The 22,034-nt window shown below is 37.0% G+C and overlaps 1 protein-coding gene across 3 annotated transcripts in view; it reads left to right on the forward strand.

Annotated features, from left to right (window-relative positions):
- The window catches only part of THSD7A (thrombospondin type 1 domain containing 7A), a 452,669-nt gene that overhangs the window by 367,709 nt on the left and 62,926 nt on the right, over positions 1-22,034 (forward strand). For all 3 annotated transcript variants that reach the window (XM_032303909.1, XM_032303911.1, XM_032303910.1), the window contains 4 exons: positions 546-780; positions 5,138-5,253; positions 14,869-15,001; positions 16,274-16,377. In XM_032303909.1, coding sequence (XP_032159800.1) covers positions 546-780; positions 5,138-5,253; positions 14,869-15,001; positions 16,274-16,377 — 588 coding nt within the window. The remainder of the gene's footprint in view (positions 1-545; positions 781-5,137; positions 5,254-14,868; positions 15,002-16,273; positions 16,378-22,034) is intronic.

Below are 22,034 nucleotides of genomic sequence, written 5' to 3' on the forward strand. Positions count from 1 at the left end.
ATCTTCCAGCCAATGACATCCTAGATTTGAAGAAACATGGTACACTATCATTACTACATGGCTTTTCCAGTAACACTGGGGAAGATCAGACAGCAGCAGTTGATTTTAAGCCCCCGTTTCACATCACCCTAAAGCCCAATACATTAAAATATGTGGTACTTTAAACCATGTATTTAAGATTTTCAGTTTGGGGGATAACATGTGAAAACACAATGGGTTTTCTCCATCTACAGAATCTCAATCCCCGTGTTTCCCTTCATCATTTATACCTCATTTTCTGCTTCTCTGGAGCATAATGCCTCTTTGAGGTCCTCCATAGTCCCCCAAAACAAAAATCATGCATATTACATTGCTTAAAATTGAAGCCGGAAGATGCCAAGTGGTATTAGATGACTATGTAATTTGCCTTCCCAGCAGCGTGCTGGCCACTTAGTATGCACTAACAAATGACAGGTATCATTGTTACTATTAATTTCAAAGAAGAGAGAATGGTGAGCTTCCTGTCAGCACCATAGCTAATCCTCTTCTGTTGTTCATTTCTGTAGGTGGAGCTCACTGTCCAAACAGCAGTGCTTTGCAGGAGGTGCGCGGCTGTAACGAGCACGCCTGCACCGTGTACCACTGGCAAACCGGTCCCTGGGGCCAGTGCATCGAGGACACTTCAGTGTCGTCCTTCAACACGACCACAACTTGGAACGGGGAGGCCTCTTGCTCCGTTGGCATGCAGACAAGGAAAGTCATCTGTGTGCGGGTCAACGTGGGCCAAGTAGGACCCAAAAAGTAAGGGCTTTAGAATGACGAGGGTAAATCCTGTGGCCAGCCATGCAGAGGATTGGCTCAGGCTTCGCTTGCCTTTGATGCTTGTCACACCTGTCCTCAAGAGCAGGATGTGTTTGATTTGAATGTCAGCGGCTGATCAAGTTCTAACAGTGAAGGAGTCTTGTACCTGGGATCTGTAAACCCCATAGAAATATTTCTGTGTGGCGCCCACTTTCAGTTTTACGGCAGCACTTTTCTCCTTTTATTAGGCTAGTGAGGCTGTGAAAGGAGGGCTTGCTCTGGGCCTGGCTGATCAATAACAACAGTGGATGAAGTCCTAGCAGCGCAGGTCGTCTGTGACCTCCTGTGTACCCATAGGCTATGGACTCTGCCTCTCTGGTTTAATTGGGCTCTAGCCTTCTATGATCTGCCTTTCATTTTCCCTAGAAAATACTGTATCAAAAATACTGAAGCCAAACTTATTACATCTTTTAATGGTTAAATGAATAAGCCATTTACTTCTGAAAGAGAGCCTTGGGATAGGATGAGTGCTATGGTAAGTAGAAAAACCATCAGTTTCTCACTGTGGTTACAAATAGTGTAATAACAAGGCAAACGATTTGCTGGAGGGGAGGACAAAGAACCGGAAGAGTTGGCATATTATATGTGCCCTGTGAGAAATATAAACGAAAACATGTCACAGCATAACTGAGCTAATCAGTTATTTGAGAAAATTAATAAATCAACTCCAAAAACGTATTCTTTTAAGGGTGGGGGCACTTTTATCTTTTGAGATAAAAGACAGCATAAATCTTTGAGAATTCAAATCTCCTTAGCCATGTAAGACAGAGAAAGTCAAACCAGTCAGTTTTGCTCTGGTATGAAAACAGCCTCGAAATTTCCAAACACTTGGCCAGGTGCTTCAGTATAATGTGTGACCTTAAGCATGCTCCTTAACCGATTCTGGCCTTAGTTTTCGAAGTTAATTGAAAGGATTTGATTAAAAAAGTAGTAATATAAGCACTCAATAAATCTGGGAAAATATTATTTTCCCTTAAAAATTTGAGATCCTTTCTAATGTTTTGGGGAAATGATAATAATGTAGCTGATGTGTGGAAAACTTCAGGGGATAAATAATAATCCCATTAAGAGTTGTTATTATGTGGCCAGCGTTCCAGGCATTAAGGATATTTTGCCCCCATACTTCATTTGATTATATAATTTGAAATTCTGAAACATTAGGAAATATATGCCAGGAAGACTGGAATAAATTGAGAAACTATTCCACATCCTTAATAGGTAGCCCCAAACCACTATTTTAATAGATATAATGCTGAAGTTGTAAACAATGTAACACAGGGAGTTAATGGGCAGTGTATTAAAATTCTCTGGCACTAACAGCAGGGGCAGAAGTGCCAAGCCCTGGAAGATTCTGGGTCTTGCTGGGATGAGCATACAGGTAGATATACTTGCTGCGGAGGGCTGTGACCTGACCAACCTGGCACAGGATTATGGGTTATTATGCTGAGCTGCTACAAGTGAGTTCGCTCCGTTCCTGTTCCACAGTTCATCACATGCAAATAGCGCTGCTGATGTTTTCATCACTTACCCACGTTACAGTCTGTTTTTGCTAAGCAGTAGATATACATGTGTATAAACCTATGTGTGAAAGAGCCTGATGGATGAATATCATTAAATCATTCAATAGGAAGGCTATCCTGAAGCCCCATGTCCAGCCACCACAATAATCCATTAAAAATTTCCTTTGCCCTTGCAGCCTTTATCCAATGACCTGTATGCGTGTATAGATTTGTCAAGTTAAATGGATTTACTTTGCCATTAAAGTTCTGAAAAATTAAGCAAATACTGTGAATCCAGGAGACAATGATACTGCCCTTATCCCTAACAGCTAGGTTAAATACAGTGAATGCTTTTCAGTGGTAGGCATTTGAAACAAAAATGCAAATAGAAACATTGTTTTAAACTCCTCTTAATAAAACAGATTACTGTGCAATGGTAAAATCAATGTTATTGATCTTATCTATCCTCCGAGTAACAAACTTCAACTCCTATCACATCTGTTTAATTTGACCTTGAATAAGATTTTGGGGGAAATCAATTCCTTGATTTAAACCACAAACACTAAATACAAACAGTACAAAGGAGAAAAGAAGCATGTTGACTGAACCAATTGCTTCACCAAAGGAAGTCTGAATTCATTTTATTGGATGTAATCTAGCCTGTATAATTTATCTTTGTGTGTTCATTTAACGGCTTTGTTGTTAGTAATTTTATTCTCCACAGTCAGCCAAGTATCTTGCTGTGGATATTTCAAAACTAAAACTGAATTTTGGAGGTTGTCAATGATAACACTGTAAATTCCATTGATTTATAAAGAGCTAAAATTTGAAGAGTTTGCTATGAATGCTCTTCCATTATTAAAATTGTAAAATTGCTTCATTGAGAAAGAGTGCCTCCAGTAATAATTATTAATCAATAACTCCATAATTCCAAAATAATTAACAGTATTATATGTGGGGTTTTGCCATACAATGTTTTCTAGCTAATGCAGGTTACATTATAATTCTAGATATTTATAATTTTATTTCTAACAGTTCATTAACTTCCGTGACTCCCATCTAAATTTCTTTGTTGTCCCAGCAATTAGGAAAACCCAAGATTATCCTCAACATAAACCAGGGAGATTATTTCTTTTTGAAATCTTGAGTCCAATATATTTTTCAAATATACTTCCAAATAAACCCTAGTGTTATAGAGTGAAAGAGGAAAGCATGTATCTGTATAATTGAATAGAACATAATATTTATGTATGAGATGGAACATGTAGATAAATAAGTGTAATACAAATATATAAAAAGTGAAGTGTCAGCAAAGTGCTATAAAGATATTATGGAAAGGAAATTAATGATTTTTTTTTCCACTCATAGTTCAGTTGTGAAAATCTGATTAATCTATTTGTTAAAAAGCAATTTATCCTGATCTACAGAAAATTTGACTTCTGCCATCAGGAGTGTTTTTAAATCCCATTTTTCACTAATTTGCCAAGTTATTCCAGCAACTAGTAATACTAGTGGTTGTTGGTTTATTTCTTCGCTGCCTCTTATCTTCTTTGTCAGAAATTTATATGACCTCAAAAGAGAACTCCTTAGGAATCAGAACAATAAGTTACTTTTAGTCATATGAATTATGCTGTTATGTTTTATTGTCCTTAAGATACACCCTCTTCTAGTGTAAATGCTAGTGGTCAATATTTGACCAGTAGAAATGGTAGAGTCAGATTTTGAAGATACAGAGAAGAATTGGGAAAGTTAAAAAAAAAAAATCACTCGAATATACAATCAATAAGACAGTGTACTCAAAGCTCATACATCAGCTTCCTAAAGTTATCTTTTAAAAAGTGAAAACTCTTATATAAATTAAGACATTTCAGTGTTTTCTCATTTTCTTTCTCTTGTGTTCCTAATAAATGTTTGCTATATTTTTGAAAATAATTTAATTAATTTTACTATAATTTGTCAAAAACACAGTGTTTTACTTTTCTTTGAATTATTAGTTGACTATTTTTGTTTTATCTATATTTACTCTTTTTGTCCCCAATATTTATAAATTAAATATATAAATATATTTAATTTATTTATTTAATAATTTAATTTATAAATATATTTAATTTTAATTTATAAATATATTTAAAATCCCATAATTAGGATAAATTGAAACTGGGGACAACGGAAGACAAAATAAGAATAGAGACACTAAATGAAACTAGGAATAAAGCAAAAAACTGTTTATCATAATACTCTATCTATATATATTTATTGTTTTGTTATTATAAAATATATAGCTATAAATATCCTCTTGAAGCATGTACTGTATATTGAATATATTCCATTATAAATTTTATGTTATGCCACGCATATTTTATAGAAATAAACTGTAGAATAACCTGGAAACTTATAATCAGCAATAAGCCTATTATACAGAGATTCAGAATTAGTCCTTAAATTAGTGATATGAATTTCCACAAATTTCTTTTAGAGCATGTTAGAAAATACGGATTTATTAATGGAGAGATTTTTATAAGGAGTTACAGTATAATTAATTTATTTTGTTCTAGTAACACAATTACTGTTATTAAATCTATACATCCTGCCTTGCGAAGCTTTACTGAGGTCCAGTTTGGAAGAATCATGTAGTTGTATAGTTCTTAGAAAAAATGAACAGGCTCCTAGAAGTTAAATAGTACAAGTTGATGACTGTTTAGCCATTTTAGTAATGAAAAATTTAAGGATACTAAATTACCTGGTTTTCTGGGTTACCAAAGAGGCTAAGCTAAGTAATTTCGCTTTGCGTTTCCTAGGTGTCCTGAAAGCCTTCGACCTGAAACAGTGAGGCCCTGTCTCCTTCCTTGCAGGAAGGACTGTCTTGTGACGCCATATAGTGACTGGACATCATGTCCCACCTCATGTAAAGAAGGTATGAGCTCAAGAGTTCTGCAGATCACTCACCTAGAAAACACACTCACCAGGCAGGACCTCCAGGTTCTTCTGGCTGAGCAGTGTTTGTGCTTCTCACATGGGGCTGTGTAATCCTGGTTTGTCGTGCATGCCGTAAAATTCTAGATTCCTTCTAGAAAATAGCCAGCTTTCAAGAGCCAAACAGATGAGTTTTATGCCAAAAACTGATTTAAGACTATATGATGTAGATCGAAATGAGTGGATTTTAGGCTTTATTCTATTAATAAGGTTTCCTTTAACGTTATTCTAAAAGAATGTGTAGTGTCCCTGTGTATTTCAGAAAGAACATACAACAATCTTGTCTGTCCTCATGGCTTCCAGCCCTCTCAATGGCAAGAAATAGATAGCCATGGGCCCAGATTCACCATAAAATTCAATTATGCAGCCCCCAAGGCTGCAAATAAAGGAAAGAGAACAATGGCTGGATTAGACCTCTTCTAACACTTACCTGCCATGAGGCATTTGCAAGATGAGGATTTCCTCCCAGTTTGGTTTGGTTTTGTTTTTATTTCTCACAAAGACTCTTTAATATCATGGCAGACACTTTGATAACCGAGTGTCTTTTTCTCAGAAAGTGTCCTTTCTCATTGCTGCTGAGAAGGATATCCATATCCTCCAGGTGACTTACGGAATACTCGAACAAATTTTCTCTGTGTCCTGGGTGACACTCTCCTATTTTTTTTTTAAATTTTACTCTCCCAGCAAATACTGATAGTTTTTCTTAAATTTATTTTGTGTTTTTATTTTATTTAAGCTTCTGGACTCTTACTAAAGAGATTCCGTTAAGAGTCAACTTCTTGAAGGGCCTGGGTGGTTCAGCTGGTTAAGCATTTGACTCTTGATTTCAGCTCAGGTCATGATCCCAGGGTGGTGAGGTCTAGCCCCGCGTCCATGTTCCACATTCAGTGCAGAGTCTGAGATTCTCTCTCCCTCCCCCTCTGTCTTTTCCCGCTGTTTATTCTCTTTCTCTCTAAGCAAATGAAATAATTAAAAAGAAAAAGATGTATCAACTTCTAGATTAACCACTATTTTAAATTGCCAAAAATTATTTAAATCATTAAGATGTTATATGAGATTATAAATTTAATAATGGATTGTTTTTACAGAGTGATTATCATTTTATACAGTTAAAACATGCGTTCCTTTTTACACTTTCTAAAAAATTTTAGGTACCTTTTAAACATCAAATAAAATTAAACCATAAAGTGAGCAAGAATATAAAATTTTTATTTTAAAAGTCTTTTAAGACACCTAAACCGGTTTTGGTGTAAAAAGTTTTAAGCATTAACATTTTCAAAATAATGTTAATGGCATTAAACTTAATCATAAACCAGTGTCACTGACAATTTTTCCATTTTCTTCTTTTATTTGCTTAAAAACTAAATAGCAGATGATATCATCTGGCTTGGTCATAATCAGCAACAGAATGATATTTTATCAGTCAACATTTCTGTGGTAAATATTAGTTATTCATCACTACAGTACAAAAGCTTATTGATTACATGGAATTCATGTGCTTTCAAAATTTATTCTTAATGTTTTTATACATAATGTTCATGTTAGTATAAGGCAATTATTTAATAATTCCAAAAATGTGCAGTTACACTTATAATCATGTAATTAATAAACTAACACAAACATAATATTTTTAATGAAATGAAAGGCAAGAAAAAACCTTTGCCTTTTTCTTATATTAAATACTTCCTTGTACTGGGTAAAGTATTTTAAAATAAAATTTGAAATGCTCTAAAGTATTTCAAGGAAATAAAGTTGAAGAACACAAAATATTCCATTAAACTGATTCTAGGATAGTCACAAAAGTGAGGAATCAGGTAAGTTTTTCTCATTTCTTTAGGTCTTCATTTGAAATTAGTTTGGGATATTAGGATATATCCAGGAATTAGAGAGTATTTTAGTAGCCTATGAATTTTCTAGTGTAGGAAGAAGGAACAAAAGATATATGCCTGGAAAAGACAGAAAAGATGTAATTAATTATAAAAATACTGTAATTTAAAATTGAATAATATAATTTTTATTTTGATTTCTGCTGAATTTTATAGTACCAAGAAAGTGATTTGCTCTTCTCTGTTTTGACCATTTATAATTTATTAAAATTATGTGACAAACTATGATTACTTGTATTAGGCCTTTTAATTAAACTTAGCAGGCAGATGAAGAAATAAACTGTAAATACTATGTACATGTTAATTACATTAATACTTATTGGTGTATATATATGCATAAATACTTACTGAATTTCTTACTTATTGATTCCTGTATAAAACTGGTACATGACTGGCCCTGTAGAGAAGACACAGTCCCTGACTTCAGTGAGATTTTGATTTTATTTAAAATACAGAATAGCATGAGTTCTAAAATGTAAAACTCTTCAATATAAACCAGATAATGTTAAGACTTGATTCAATAAGATTTAGTTGTAAAACAGAGCTCTAAGGAAGGGAAGGGGGGAAATATTGCGGAAAAAAATAGTAGGGGAAACCTTGTTGAAGGTGGAAGCAATCGTTTTGAAAGCAGGAACATAAAAAAGAATCCCAAGGGAGGATCAAAAGTACCAGGAAGACTCTTAGGTGACCATATGAAGGTATGTTATTTAAGAGGAAAGAGACAACTAGCCCATTGGAGCCCAGAGAATAGGGAGAAAAATCAAGATGTGATGTTGGAAAGAAGAATAGAGACAAGTTATGGAAGACCAAGTTGGGCTTAAGTCTAGCAGGACACAATTTTTAGTTTTTGAGCATACGTATAAGTAGTGGGTTTTATGATATAATGGAATGAATGAACTTTAAGTCAGCAAATCTTTGAACACCTGTCTTGGCCACTTAGCAGCCCTGTAAGCTTATGCAAGAAACTTAAGCTCACCAGGCCTTGCTTATAACATCTATGGTGGTTCTGTAGCACAAATGAGATAATGTATGTTACGGTGCTCTATGCTTTGTGAACCATGATCCAACTGACATATAATTTATTGGTTAGCTTATTATTGATTTGATGATTGATTGACTGACCTATCTATCCATCCATCTATCCATCCATCCCATATTTTCTTTTTATTTAAGTTCCTGTAGTAAATAACCTTCATGCTGCATATGGTTAATTTCTGGTGAATGCAGTCTAAATGTTGTCTTTCTTAGAAGTTTGTGTATCAGTGTGAGAAAAGTATTTAGATCGTGATGAAGAAAAAAATGATCATTATTAAGTATTTGTTGACATGTTTACTGATACTTGTTTTTAAATACTCATTATGTCATTAAACATCATGAATATTATTTTAAGCAATTATCTATTTTTTCCTTTCAGTGGAGATGTCTCAAATAAATTTAACATTTTAAATTTTAAATATAAATGATATAGCAGTAAACAAGGAAATCAATGTTCCTTGCTCTCAAGAAGCTTATAGTCTGGTGGTATGAGGCAGACTGGGCATTTAATGATTGTTCTAATCTCTCAATGAGTATGAAGGATCAAGGCATGGGTGAAGGGGGTCTTGAGAGAAGAAAAGTTGTGCCATCATTTTGGAGAACACAGAAGCAGACAAGCTAATAACATAGAATTTCTAGGCAACATGGAGACCCCACTTAGTTATGTGTTTAAAAAGGGATTCCTCAGAGCAGTTGTCATTGTTTCTCCAGGCATGTTCAGCTGCCTGAGTGCAGAAAAAGTATAACCAAATAATTGGTTTTGACTAGAATTGGGGTTTTTCTAGGAGAGTACAAGGGAAAAAGAGAGGAGCAGGGAATCAAGGGTGTTCTCAAGGGAGTCTCCGTTGTAATAATGAAGGTGGAATCTCAGTTGGGTTGGGATGGAAGTGAGGTCATGAAAGGAATGATAGATAATGAAGAAGTAATAAGGACAGTGGACTGGCAGTCTCAACTGAGTTTGAAGAACTTTAGTAAAATGAGAACCGAATCTGTTGAACTGGAAGGTTAGGAGGAATGACAGGAAAGTAAGATGTTTTAGGATGAGAGTATGCAAGTACTAATGATAATAACATCAAGGGCTGAACAGAAGGCGCTAGTAATGGATTTGAAACAGAGGAAAAGGTCATTGAAGATGAGGAGGTACAGTAATTCAGAGCCCAGCACCTTGCCTGGAATAACCATGTGGTTGCCAAAGCCAGCAGAGTGGTGGCTGGGGTAGGAAGAGAAAGGATCGCATTGAGGGACATTCTAAAGTGGTTAATTAATGAAATGCTAGTAGCTGGCTGCTGCGAGGTGGGTATCTGAAGGAATGCTGGTGACAGAGGAGCTGGAGATTTTTAAAGATAAAAGGAGAAGAAAAGTCTAGGAAATGTGTAGAATCAGCTTCACTGGCAAAAAGTGTGAAGGAAACTTTCCAAGAAGAGATAGGAGATGAGAGACCGTGTGTTCTAATGGGGGTGGGTGGGAGGATTAGAAGATGGAATAAAATGAGAAGTCGAAGATCAGGTTACACACGTAGGGAGTGCTGTGGGACCAAATAGTGATGGAAGATGTGGGGGTGTCGGGAGGGGGTTGTGGCAGTGGTGCTAGTTTCTTGTGGTGAGTGACAGACATGTGAGGTATAGAATGAGTTTAGTTGGCTGTCTCTTGAAGGATTTAGTAACCGCTGTGAATTAAAATGCACGGTGCCACTAGGATACTGTTCTCACCCCTGGAGCTCCTGGGTGGTGGTGGCCAAGGAGTCCAAGAATGCCAGCTCAGAAACCTGCTGTCCTGTGACAGGCTCTCTGAGAGCAGGGCTGTGTTTGGTTAAACCAGGTCATCTCAGCAGGAGCAGAAGACCAGCCCTGCTTATTCTATTTGGAAGCTTTGTATTGAGTCTCACATAACAAAAGGCTTTCAGAAACCCTAAACCTAGGCACTCAGACTTAAAAAGAATAACTCTAATTGTGTATTGAGGAAATAAAGCCAAGGGAATGAGAGAAGGGTTTGCTGTTGGACAGCAGTGCCAAGGTGCATTGTATACCCAGAGAAGCCTTTCCTGTTTTTGCCTGTAGACTGCTTTAACTGATAATAACAATACAGTGGTGTTATAGAAAACTAGCCTATTGTTGTAAGGGGGGAAAAAAAAGCAATGACATGTGGTTAGGTTTTTTTTTTTTTTCTTTTCATTATTTGGTATGAAATGGGAATAATCCAGGCTTCATTGAAATAACACTGACTTCCGCACACAATTAAAAATAGTAAATGGAGTTCTATGTTCAAGGACAGATAATAGCAACAGAAAATTAACTCAAGGATGGAGTGCTTATTTAATTCTTCAGGTAAAGTCTAAATCTTATTAGAGCTTTAAACTTAAGAAAAGGTGGGGCCACCCTCCCTTTAAAAATCATTTTCAGAAGTAAGATTACACTGTAGTATTGCAGAAGATGGACTAGAATAACTTAGCATGCCAGGAAAAACAAAAAGAATTATTTGAAATGTCATTCAGCCCTCTCTCAAGATGTGTCTTGAAAAATCAATGCCGATAAGGATCAGTATTGAGTAGAGGGTAGTTTTAATCCTCAAACCAGTTCACTTGTTATCTTTTTCCAGATTTTTATAAATTTTTATGCGGGACTCTTCTAAAAAATAGGAAACATTTATGCCTATAAGTACTTGTAACTATAATCTTAAAATATCAGTACTTTTGATTAAATAATACATTTTACTCTTCAAATTCTGTCCACTCCTTTTTTCTAATACATTTATTGACTTGAAAGCTAGAAGGGATATCGCAGAGAAGTCTAGTCTACCTTGATGCCCTGAAGCAATACGGCACTAGAATTACCCCCAAAGATATGAAAACTCCCTTTACATTTTGCTTCTTGCATGAAACATTTCCCTTTCAATTTCCTAGCACTCCAGTGCTCAATCTGCCATCCATCCTATGTCTAGCTTAACAAATCTTGGTTTTGCCTGCCCTTTAAATCCTTCCATCAAGTAAATTATCTGGTGAAATTTATCTTGACTATCATTAGATAATCTGTAAGATGCTATAATATAACTACTTGAGAGACCGCATATCCAATGAGTCTGTGTGCCTCATTATCACGTAATTGTTTTTGAGTATCTAACTCCTTTTTCTGTTTCTATCCTAGATAGATATTTTCACTATTAGCACAATAGGTGTATTTCTTTATTTTCCCCATGTTTATTATTTCCAATGAACAAAACAATCCCTTATTTTTTATTAATTTTCAGTGCACAGAATTTGTACCCATGTGCTTCCTACTATAAAGAAGTGGATAAAAAGAAACAGAAGGTGCTACCTAACAATCCACTTGAGAAGTGAAATAAATGTGTCTGCTCACCCAGCAAATATTTATTAAATCCTTACCATATGTGACTGGTGTTCTGTGTCCTAAGACACAAAGATAAATGGAAAACTAAGGATGTCTATCAACCACATGCAATAACTGAGTGCGAATATATACAGGAAACTATGAAGGTTGTAAAACTCCAGGTTTGCCCGCTCAAGTTATTAGTGAGAAACCTTCCACTTTTCTTTCTAAATATGTGCCATAGCTCTCTCTTTGTCTGTATTCTGATCTGAGGGCTCTCTAACCTGGCTGAGCTCCACAGTGCTGTTTCTTTGAGTATACAAGTAATTTCGTAACTGAGATCTGAGAGTCAGCGCACCTCCCAGTGGATAGAAACACGGATATCGTGACACTTCCTGTGTAACCCCATTAAACTTCCTCTTTAGGTGTTACGGCTTTGGATTGTTCTGCTTTCATCAGCTCACAGTCACTGTTCTGTAGGCCACACGAGGTCAAGGTATTTGAACCTTTTTTAAGAATAAGTGGATTGCCAGTGTGGAATCAATTATGGAAGTGAAAAGAGTTATCGTGATCTTATATATCAAATACAAGCTCGTGGACTTTGCAATGAAAAGACGCTAGAATGTTTCAGAGTTGTACCTGAGGTGAAATTTTTGCTTTGAGGTTGAAAAATGAAGTAGGATTGAGACACTGTCTGCTGCTTCTATCACAGGAACTAACTCTCACAGGAGCAGCACTGCCTGTGTCCCTTGTGACAGTTAGTGATGCAGAGCTTTTAGTGTATAAGGTGCCACTGAGGCTGAACTAATTGTCTCCTCCAGGTTCCAGATCCCTGGGTCTCAATTCCATGTCTGTTGTCTACCTGCATGTAGACAACATGGTTGGTGAGTTACTCACTCTGAGAACCTTGACCATCCTGGAAACAAAGACCCACTCCTCCATGCTCTTATGTTCTTTCTTTCTTTCCCTATTAAACAAACAACCACCTCCTTCCTTCCCCCAATGCTAACCAAATAATAAGAATGAGTATGCAGTTTGTATACTCTTTTAAAAAGATGAAAGACCATAATGTTAAAAAACAAAAAATAGAAAGAAAAGAAAAATAGTAGAAAGTGTAAAAGAAGGATGGAGTCAGGTAGTGCATGGAGTTGGGGAAACGGGACAGGAAGAGAAAAATCACACTGTGAAGTCAAAGTTAAGGTAAACTCCTGCAATTCAGAAGGAAATTAGCCCTGAGATTCTGGTGAACAAAGCAAAAAATAGAAGCCTTAAGAGTCTTAACAGATTGTCAAGGGAAACAAAATTTTCCTAGCTCTAAATTATTAGAGGAATTTATCACCTGGACCTTAAAATAGGGGCCACTGGAACAACATAATGGATGGAGGCAGCATTAGCAATTTTATTAGAAGTCCCTTTGGTGTTTCTTAGATCTTTCCTAGATAGATGATATTTAATATGTAAAAGTTGCAACTGGTATTCAAACTGCTATTGTTACAATTTTTTTTTAAAAAGTCTTTGACAGTATTTTCACATTCTTTTTTTTTTTTAAAGATTTTATTTATTTACTTGACAGAGATCACAAGTAGGCAGAGCGGCAGGCAGAGAGAGAGGGGGGAAGCAGTCTCCTCGCTGAGCAGAGAGCCCAATGCGAGGCTTGATTCCAGGACTCTGGGGTCATGACCTGAGCTGAAGGCAGAGGCCTAACCCACTGAGCCACCCAGGCACCCCAGTATTTTCACATTCTTTAATTCTCTGCTACTCACTACCTCCAGCCCCTAACCTCCTACTTTCTTACCTGTCGTATTCTAATTATTCACTAAAATAGTTAATATAATCACTAGTAGTAGAGGTTTTCACCACGATGGGAATAATCCTAAAAACTTACATGTGAACCCTAGAATCTTAAATTGGGATAAAATATGCAAGGTCATCTATTCCAGTAGATCTCAAACCTGGCTCTTCATTCACAGTTCCCTGGCAAGCTTTGTAAAAATCTGATTCCCAAATCCAGCTCTTAGAGATTCTGACTTAGTAGTTCTGGGTAGAGGGTGAGAAATCTCTATTAACTTTTATTTTCAGGTTTTGAAAGAAATTCTCCTATACAGTCAGACATTTAGGAATCCTTAATATGCTTCTTTCTCCCTGCTCTTATGGAAATCTTTAGTCCACATTGCTGGGAGTCACTTGCCCAGACCATTTTAAGGGATACCCCGACTTCATGAGGGACAATGTCCTTTATTAGAAAGTTGTGATTGTCAAATCACGTTTTTCTACTAACACAATAACTTTAAGAGAGTCTCATTTAATTGTTTATTAAACATCCATTGTTAGGGACAGCTAACCTTTCTAAATTTCTCTGTTCTTGTATCTGCATATCAAATATTTAATGATCTTGCAAAAAATGTAAATGCATCATGCAAACTGGATTAAAATAATTCTGTAGGGAATTCTAAGGTAAGTAAAATCATGTCATGTGATTGTGCCTTGGTCCTTAAAGGGTATATATTTCAAATTAGAATATCTTTTAGTAAGATTGGCAAGTCTTCTACATTGTCTCTTTCAAATACGAAAATATTTGGACATCTTTAGATGAGTAATACTGTTAAGTTGGTATCTTCATTGAAGGTAAATCTTAATTATTTCCATTTTTTTTAAACATAATTTGGAGTTATTTACTTACAGTAATTGCTACTCTGTTTCTGTAAAAATTCTGCCTCTAGGAAACCACTTTCGTTTCACTACTTACAGCCTTGATGTTTAGAATGTGACCTGAATTGAAGATCTTAGGCTGTTTAACATGAATAATAAATGACTAGAATAATTTATGAGGTGTGCATTTCAAATTAAGTGAATAACAAAGAAATAAAATTTCACATTAAAGCATTGAATATAGTCTCCTAAGAAAGATTCATTAGAACTGTATGAGTCCCATGTGGTAAACAGGACTATGTGAAATGGCATAAAAATAAGCGTAAGGTAGAGGAAAATAAATTAATTAGATCTGTCATATTTCTCAAGGGGAAAGAAATATACAAAAGAGCAATTACTTTGTAACTGTACATTAGCAAGGCTAGTTGATATGGAACTGTTTTCTCTGTTCTTCACATTTTTTAATATAAATTGGTTGGGTTCTCAATATAAGGGTCTGGAGAATTTGGAAATTTGGAAAATGATGAGACTAGATGAGGCCTCTCATTCAAGGATGTCAAAGCACATGTAGCTGGAAGCAAGGTAATTTCTTCACAGGGGCTGGCATGTGGACATTGTTTTATCAGTGCAGGGTACAGCAGTTAAAAAGCTGCCTCATTCCAGGGGACTCCGGAGTCAGAAAGCAGTCTCGGCACAGGGTCATCATTCAGCTGCCAGCCAATGGAGGCAGAGACTGCCCGGACCCGCTCTATGAAGAGAAAGTCTGTGAGGCCCCTCCAGTGTGCCAAAGCTACAGGTAATGGGGTAAAAGAAAAACCATTGTAAGCCATGCACTGAGCAAATACTCCAAGACCATTTTCTTTCCCATGATGAGAAAAGAAAGCCAAGGACGGTCCCCCAGGCTCGGTGGAAATTTGCAAGGGTTGTGGCTGTGTGTGCCATTGCTTACCTCTTTAGGGGAGCTGCCCCCTACCGGAATTATCTCCAGGGAGGCAAATACTTGTGTAAATTTCCAAACTGTGTCACTAGCTCCAGGGATTGGGGGAAGTGTCTTATGATGATCTAAACTATAAGAAATTCAGAGAGGTGGTTAATAATTATGAAACACCTAAGTGATTCTCTTCCTGGTCGAGGAGTAACCTAAGCATTCCTCCCCTGGCTCTAAAGAGCACCTGTTCCTCATAAATGCTGGCATTCCGGTTCACAAAATGACATCTTTACTTCAGTGTTGCTAATAAGTTGTCTGTGCTATTCATTTGTGGCCACCTCGAGGAAAATTCAGGTTATTCAAGCTATATAACATCATCTTGATGATTATTAGGGAAATTTTTCCTCATAACTATTAAAAGAAAGCACCTACTTAAAACGATGCAGTACATAATTGCAGTCTGCTGACAGATGATGTATTATGGCATTAATTGATAGAATGTGTGATCACAAAATAAGATGAATCTGATGAATACGATGGCATATTTGCCATCTTATTTTCTCTGTATTTAATTCCGACATGACAAACAGTATAAATGCATGTTTCCTCTGAACAGTGACTGACAACTGTCAGCCCCAGACTTACTTATTTGAGAGATTTGTTTTTGTAAAATGTATTTTAATTGCAGTTTCTGAGTTACCCCTGTGATGCTACCCAAAAGATACCATACAAAAGGTTCATGACTTGAATACAGTTTTATAACTTGAATATAAAATAAACATACCTTATTTAAATGGGATGCATCACTTGTAGTACTATCTGCATAGTAGATGTGATTTAAAAATGTGACAAGTATTAACTATACTTCAATATTTTTAAAAAAGGCTAAATACATCTATAGAGTTCATTTCTATAGAAGCTGACAATGATGAACTCTTGTCTCCACAGCCATAGAAACTGCCTGTATATTTAATGCTGCTTTTTACAATGTCTTGATAGAGATCTAAATTACATTTAGATAGGACTGAGCATTGGGAAATAAATTCCCACTTGCCGTGTTCAAAGTCATGTTTCCATCTCTCTATGGTTTGCCTGGCATTTTTGCTTCCTCTCTGTGGGGCTTCCGTTCTTTCCTTGCAGGTGGAAGACTCACAAATGGCGCAGGTGCCAGCTGGTTCCCTGGAGTGTGCGACAGGACAGCCCAGGAGCGCAGGAAGGCTGCGGGCCTGGACGCCAGGCAAGAGGTGGGAAGCTCCGTTCCACACTTAATTCACTTTTCATTCCTCCATCATATCACTCACTTAACCACTAGCTTGAGGAGTCTGTTGCTTTGAAGACATGCTCGGTGACCAGAGCAGCAGATGTCCGTCCACTTCTGCCCAGTCCACCTGAAATGGCTACATGGAAACATCCTTTTAAACTGTGTCCTTCATTCTTTGAGCAGAGCCTGTAACTCCTCTGGTTGAATTTTTCCTCCATTCGTATTTAGAAGGTAATCAGAGCAAACTCTCAAGGAGGCTATGACTATACTGTACCCTGCAGCTTGTTTGGGATTTTTTGGTTAGTTTTTCTTTCATGGCATTCCAGAGCAGTTAGCTTGTCACCCTAACACTCAATGAGATCCATACGTCCTTGCCTATAGGAATTCTCTATGTGCATGTGTACAGCATACTATGGTTGGTTAACTTTCCAAAAATGCTCAGCAATGACATTCCTAATGTTGCCATGGCTATGCCCATTCCTGTTCATATTCAGTACTGATTTTTAAATGGCAGATTTATTTACTCAAATTTACTGCCATATGTGGACTACAATCTGTCTGCACTACTAGATAACATGTAATCTTGCAGAAATGAGTGACGGAAATGTTTCCAACATTTACTGGGTAGTGTGGTTATTTACTAGGTATTGTGGATGATACATTCCATGCTTTGGAACATGTTGTTTATACTTGTAGCAACTTCGGCCTTTAGAGAACATGATTGTTTTTACTTACGTTGAATTTGAGCATGTAGTTCCTGCTATATTCTTAAAATGTAGCTATGTATTTAATTTAATTCATAAAAACCTTTTTGCCCCCTCATTTGCAGTTATGTATGTGGTGATGATGCAAAAGTCTGAACACGTAAAATTCCAATTTTTGTTGATTTTGATCCTTGACAGTGAAAAGGTTGCTTTTCTAACTTGAGAAAAATAGCTTTTTGGTAAACATCTTCTGTTTTTATCATCATCTTTTTAGAAACCTTTATTTAAAACCTAAAATTTAGTTTATAAAGAATATTAACAATCTAGCGATGTTTAGAATTTTATTTCATATACTTAATTTTCCTTATTTGTCCTCCACCATCAGCTACGGCGAGAACATAATTATCTCCTGTTACTGTTAGAGAGACTTAGGTATTTAGAACTGAAAGTCATTCTCCCCATTGCAAACCATTCATCAAGAAATTGAGTGCTGGGGCGCCTGGGTGGCTCAGTGGGTTAAAGCCTCTGCCTTCGGCTCAGGTCATGATCTCAGGGTCCTGGGATCGAGCCCTGCATCTGGCTCTCTGCTCAGTCAGGAGCCTGCTTCCCTTCCTCTCTCTCTGCCTGCCTCTCTGCCTACATGTGATCTCTGTCTGTCAAATGAATAAATAAAAACTTAAAAAAAAAAAAGAAAGAAAGAAATTGACTGCTAAAAGAGCTTCTTGCTCACCTTCCTCATTCCTCCTGAGTCAAGCATACGGTTGCATACAGCTCTAGCCCTACACGGAGTTTATAACGCAACAGGCTTGAGTTTGGGAATCAGGAAATACGAGTTTTAGTCTAGTTTTTTCACTAACACAGGGTGAGGCTTGCTCATCCCTCCTCCTTCCTGGGTCTCAGTTAATTTAAATGAAGAAATGAAAAGAGGGTTGGACCAAATGATCTTGCTGGTTTTTTCCAATTTCCGTATTCTACAATCTATGCGCAGATAATGCCCAGGGATCAAAGTGTGAAATGAAGTTTAGGTAAAACAGATGAAAGCCGTATTTTTATAAAATAGCATGGGAGGAAACCTGAGATATGGTAACAGCAGCACAAGTGTGAAAAGAGCTTCAGTTCCAAATTATTCCTTAACCACTGTGCAACTGTGGTTCATTCATTTCCTCCCTCGGAGGCTGAGAACCTAATGATCCCCACAGTGCTTTGTACATATTAAGTATTTCTTCAGAGTTAATTCCTTCCCCCTTCCTGTTAGATCATGGCCCCAGGGAATGTACACAGAGGTCACAGTAGGCATAAAAGCAACAATATTAACACGGGTGTTTTTGTTTTCGACACATAATCTGCATAAAAACGGTTCTTTCTGTGATTACTGGCAACCATCTCATTTCCAAATCTGAAAACCTCTGTTCATCCCTCCTCCTGGGTGTCTACTTCAAAGTGTCTAATACTGTGACCCACTCCCAGCACGAAAAGGGGAGCTTCCTCTTGCTTCCTCAAGGCTACTTTCTCCTGCCTTTCTCACTGTTCCTTTCGTAGTTTCCTGTTACTGGTGCCTCTTCCTCAGCCTGTACTTAAATAATGTTTTCTCGTCTTGGTATTTAACTCTACCTTGTCAGTCTCCTCTAGTCTCAGAATATCTGGGAAGAGAAAGTTGCATTTTAACAAATAATTTCTACATAAATATAATCAGAAGAACCCCTTCAACTTCCATATGAAGATAGCCTTTTTCTTTGTTGCCTTGGGAGATTAAAGATGCTTCTTCTTAGAGCCTGTATTCCTACAGAAACATGAAATAAGGAGAATTAAGAGGATAGAAATATCTTTTGCTAGTGGCAAAAAGACAGAATTTTCTTCCTTTGAGGGTCCTGGCTGTTTTCAGAACTCTGTGTGATTGACCTGTCAGATTCTTGCTATTTTCATCTTTGTTCTTATCTGATCAGAGACTAAAATGCCAACTGGTTCTGGTTTTGTTTTTTTTTTTTTTTTTGGGATGATGATTAAAATTATTATATGGTAAGGATTAGGATCAGTCAGCAAAGATTATAGAGAAGCTACCCCCTATCCTCTCATACCTCAGACTTTCTCGTTCCAGTCACTCATTCAGCTGTGACTGAATTCAGAAGACTCTGTAGAAGCCACGGATGTCAGCAAAGGGTGCATATGATCAAGCCAGGGAGCTTACATTCTATTAGGAAAATGAGATCACTGGTAATATCATCCAACGAGTGGGAGGTAAAGACTAAAACTGATTCTTTGCAAAAGCAACCATTTGAAGCCATAGCACTGAAGAAAGACCTAAAGGAAGGGCTGGGACTTGACTTGTACTGTAACATTAGAGTGAGTAGGAAGGAGAGAAAATAAGATCAGTTATACAAGGTCAGTATTTGGAGAAAGAAAAACAAAAACATTGAAAGTGTTCACGGGAAATTGGGTAGGTTCAAGCTCCAGAGATGTGAGCTAGAGCCAGAGGTGATTTTGTAGAAGGAATATACATGTCAGGATCAGTATTTTCGGCCTTGTTCAATAAGTGGTAGGAGCAAGGACCTGAAGAAAGCACTCTTCTATCTGTCAGCATGTACAGAATAAGCTAGGAAGATAAGACACGTGGGTTGGATGCCAGCTAGCACTGGGCTGTTGTAATATGAGGCTGAAGTAATAGGGGCTCAGACTTGAACCACAGTAGGGGGAATGGGCAAAAGAAGGGGTTTTTCAACATGCAGTAGAGGAAAGTAATTTGAAGACTTAGTGGCAAATTGAAGAAGCAGAGATATAAATAAGTGACTCAAAGATGATTATACGGTCCTTTAAGTCCAGCATTTTCTGCTTGAGAGTAGTTGTAATATTGGTGAAAAGTTTTTGGTCTGAAAGAACTAATTTTAGAAATTATATTTTTTTATATTGTGCAGTAGAGATGATGGCATGGGAGCCAACTGGAAATATCCAGGTATGTGTTGAAATAGAGAAATGTCACTCTAGAGATGCCTTAGGACAGCAGATAGAAATGTGGGCAGCATTTCCATAAAAGGATTTGATGAAGCCACGGGAGAAGCTAAGATCTCTATGATATATTGTACATAGGAGGAGAAATGCTTATTGTATGTTCCCATTAATAGGTTTCTTTTTCCAGTAACCTGTTTGCATGTGTGTAGTCTTTAAGCCTTTTTTTTTTTAACCTAAAGAACTTTAATGGTATTAGCTTTAAATTACTATTAACCCTTGCTTGGGTTGGAAATGACACCATATGAACTAAAATATGAGATTGCTAACTTTACCACTCTGTGATTCTAAAGATAAAATTGTTGATCACATGGCTTTTATCAAACTCTTGTTCTAGACCAGCTGTCAGCACACAGTGGCCTGTGTACCCAATATCACCCACAGCTTGGGTATTTTTTATTTTTGTTTTTGTTTTTGTTTTTGCATCCAAAGGTTATTGGAACACAGGTGCACCCTTTTCTTTACCTATGGCCGATGGCTGCTTCCATGAGAAGGAGGCAAAGTTGAGCAGGTTGTGACAGAAACCATATAACCCACAGAGTCAAAAATATTTACTATCTGGTCCTTTACACAAGAAGTTTGCTGACCCGCAGTCTAAACTCTGAAGCCAGGTAATCAATTACAGAATCACAACTTCTAATAATACTGAGTAGTCATTACTCGGTAGGATCAGAGAACCTCTGAAGTTCGTCTGGTCCCTTGGGAAGAAGTTTTTCCATTCAATTCAACATTAAAGTAACTATTTTAGTTTTTTAAGAGCAGTGGATTTTAAACACTGTCACAGCAGTAAAATATACACTGTTAGGATGAATTGCAGTACTGTTTTTTTTTTTTTCAGGGGGTGTGAGAAGTAAAATTTTGACCCTAAAACTTTATTAGTAAAAAATTTTTTTAAAAAAGCATTAAAGGTGAAAGCAGATACTACATGGGATGGAAGACAAGCGAGAAGACCCTCATAATTCTCCTGTCCAGCAGCTGATAAATCATACCCAAGTGGACAGTAAGAGTTCATTTACCAAGTATGCAGAGAAAGGACAGAACCTGTGTGTCTCATATAGCATGTGCCACTCAGCGGAACATTGACAAGATCACCTGTTATGATTCAGATTTTCTCAAATGACTCAAACCTTACACAGTCGAGGAAAAATAGAACTCTGAATTTCCCTTTTATCAGATTACTAGCCAGCGGCCCTAAGTTTCCTCGTTTCGAGTCACCTACACCTACTTTTAGCAAACTGTTAACAATAAAGTGGCCGTTATGGAGAGACTTTCATGTTTACTATTAATAGCATCATTGGTCCAATCATTAAGTATTGTCTGTGTTGATACACTGCAGAGGATATGGGAAGCAATTATGGTCCCAGAGTCTCTTTAACAAGTGACTGAAACTGCTTCCTATCCCAGCATTGACATTCCCTATAAAGCAAATTGGTGAGAAGCAACCTTACTCAGAAATGAGTTAGAATGACATGGATAGAAGAATATAGGAATATTCTGTCCCAATCAAGGAAATGGAGTTTTGACCAAGGCTACGTTCTCTATATTTCAGAACTATGTGAAAATGCTCTCAGAACTCTTACATCAGAACATAAAGAGCTTTAAAAGAAAATTGATATGCTGAACATATCAAACTGAAACTTTGAACATGTTTATTTACGACCCAATCCCATTATATTTTGAAGGAAAAGTAAAATAATGGTGAAGGGAAATTTTGTATCAAGCATTTGCAGAACCACATAATTTTTGCCCAGTCTTCTCTAAATTGAATTAGCTGCTGTGGTACAAAACAGGATAGTTTCCTGAAGTTTATCAAGTGTGTCTATACAAACATTAGAAATCCTCTATAAGATAAGTGCTTAAGACTTCATGTTGAGGGGCGCCTGGGTGGCTCAGTGGGTTGGGCCGCTGCCTTCGGCTCGGGTCATGGTCTCAGGGT

This window comes from Mustela erminea, chromosome 11, assembly GCF_009829155.1.
Source record: "Mustela erminea isolate mMusErm1 chromosome 11, mMusErm1.Pri, whole genome shotgun sequence".
In the NCBI taxonomy this organism is placed as follows: Eukaryota; Metazoa; Chordata; class Mammalia; order Carnivora; family Mustelidae; genus Mustela; species Mustela erminea.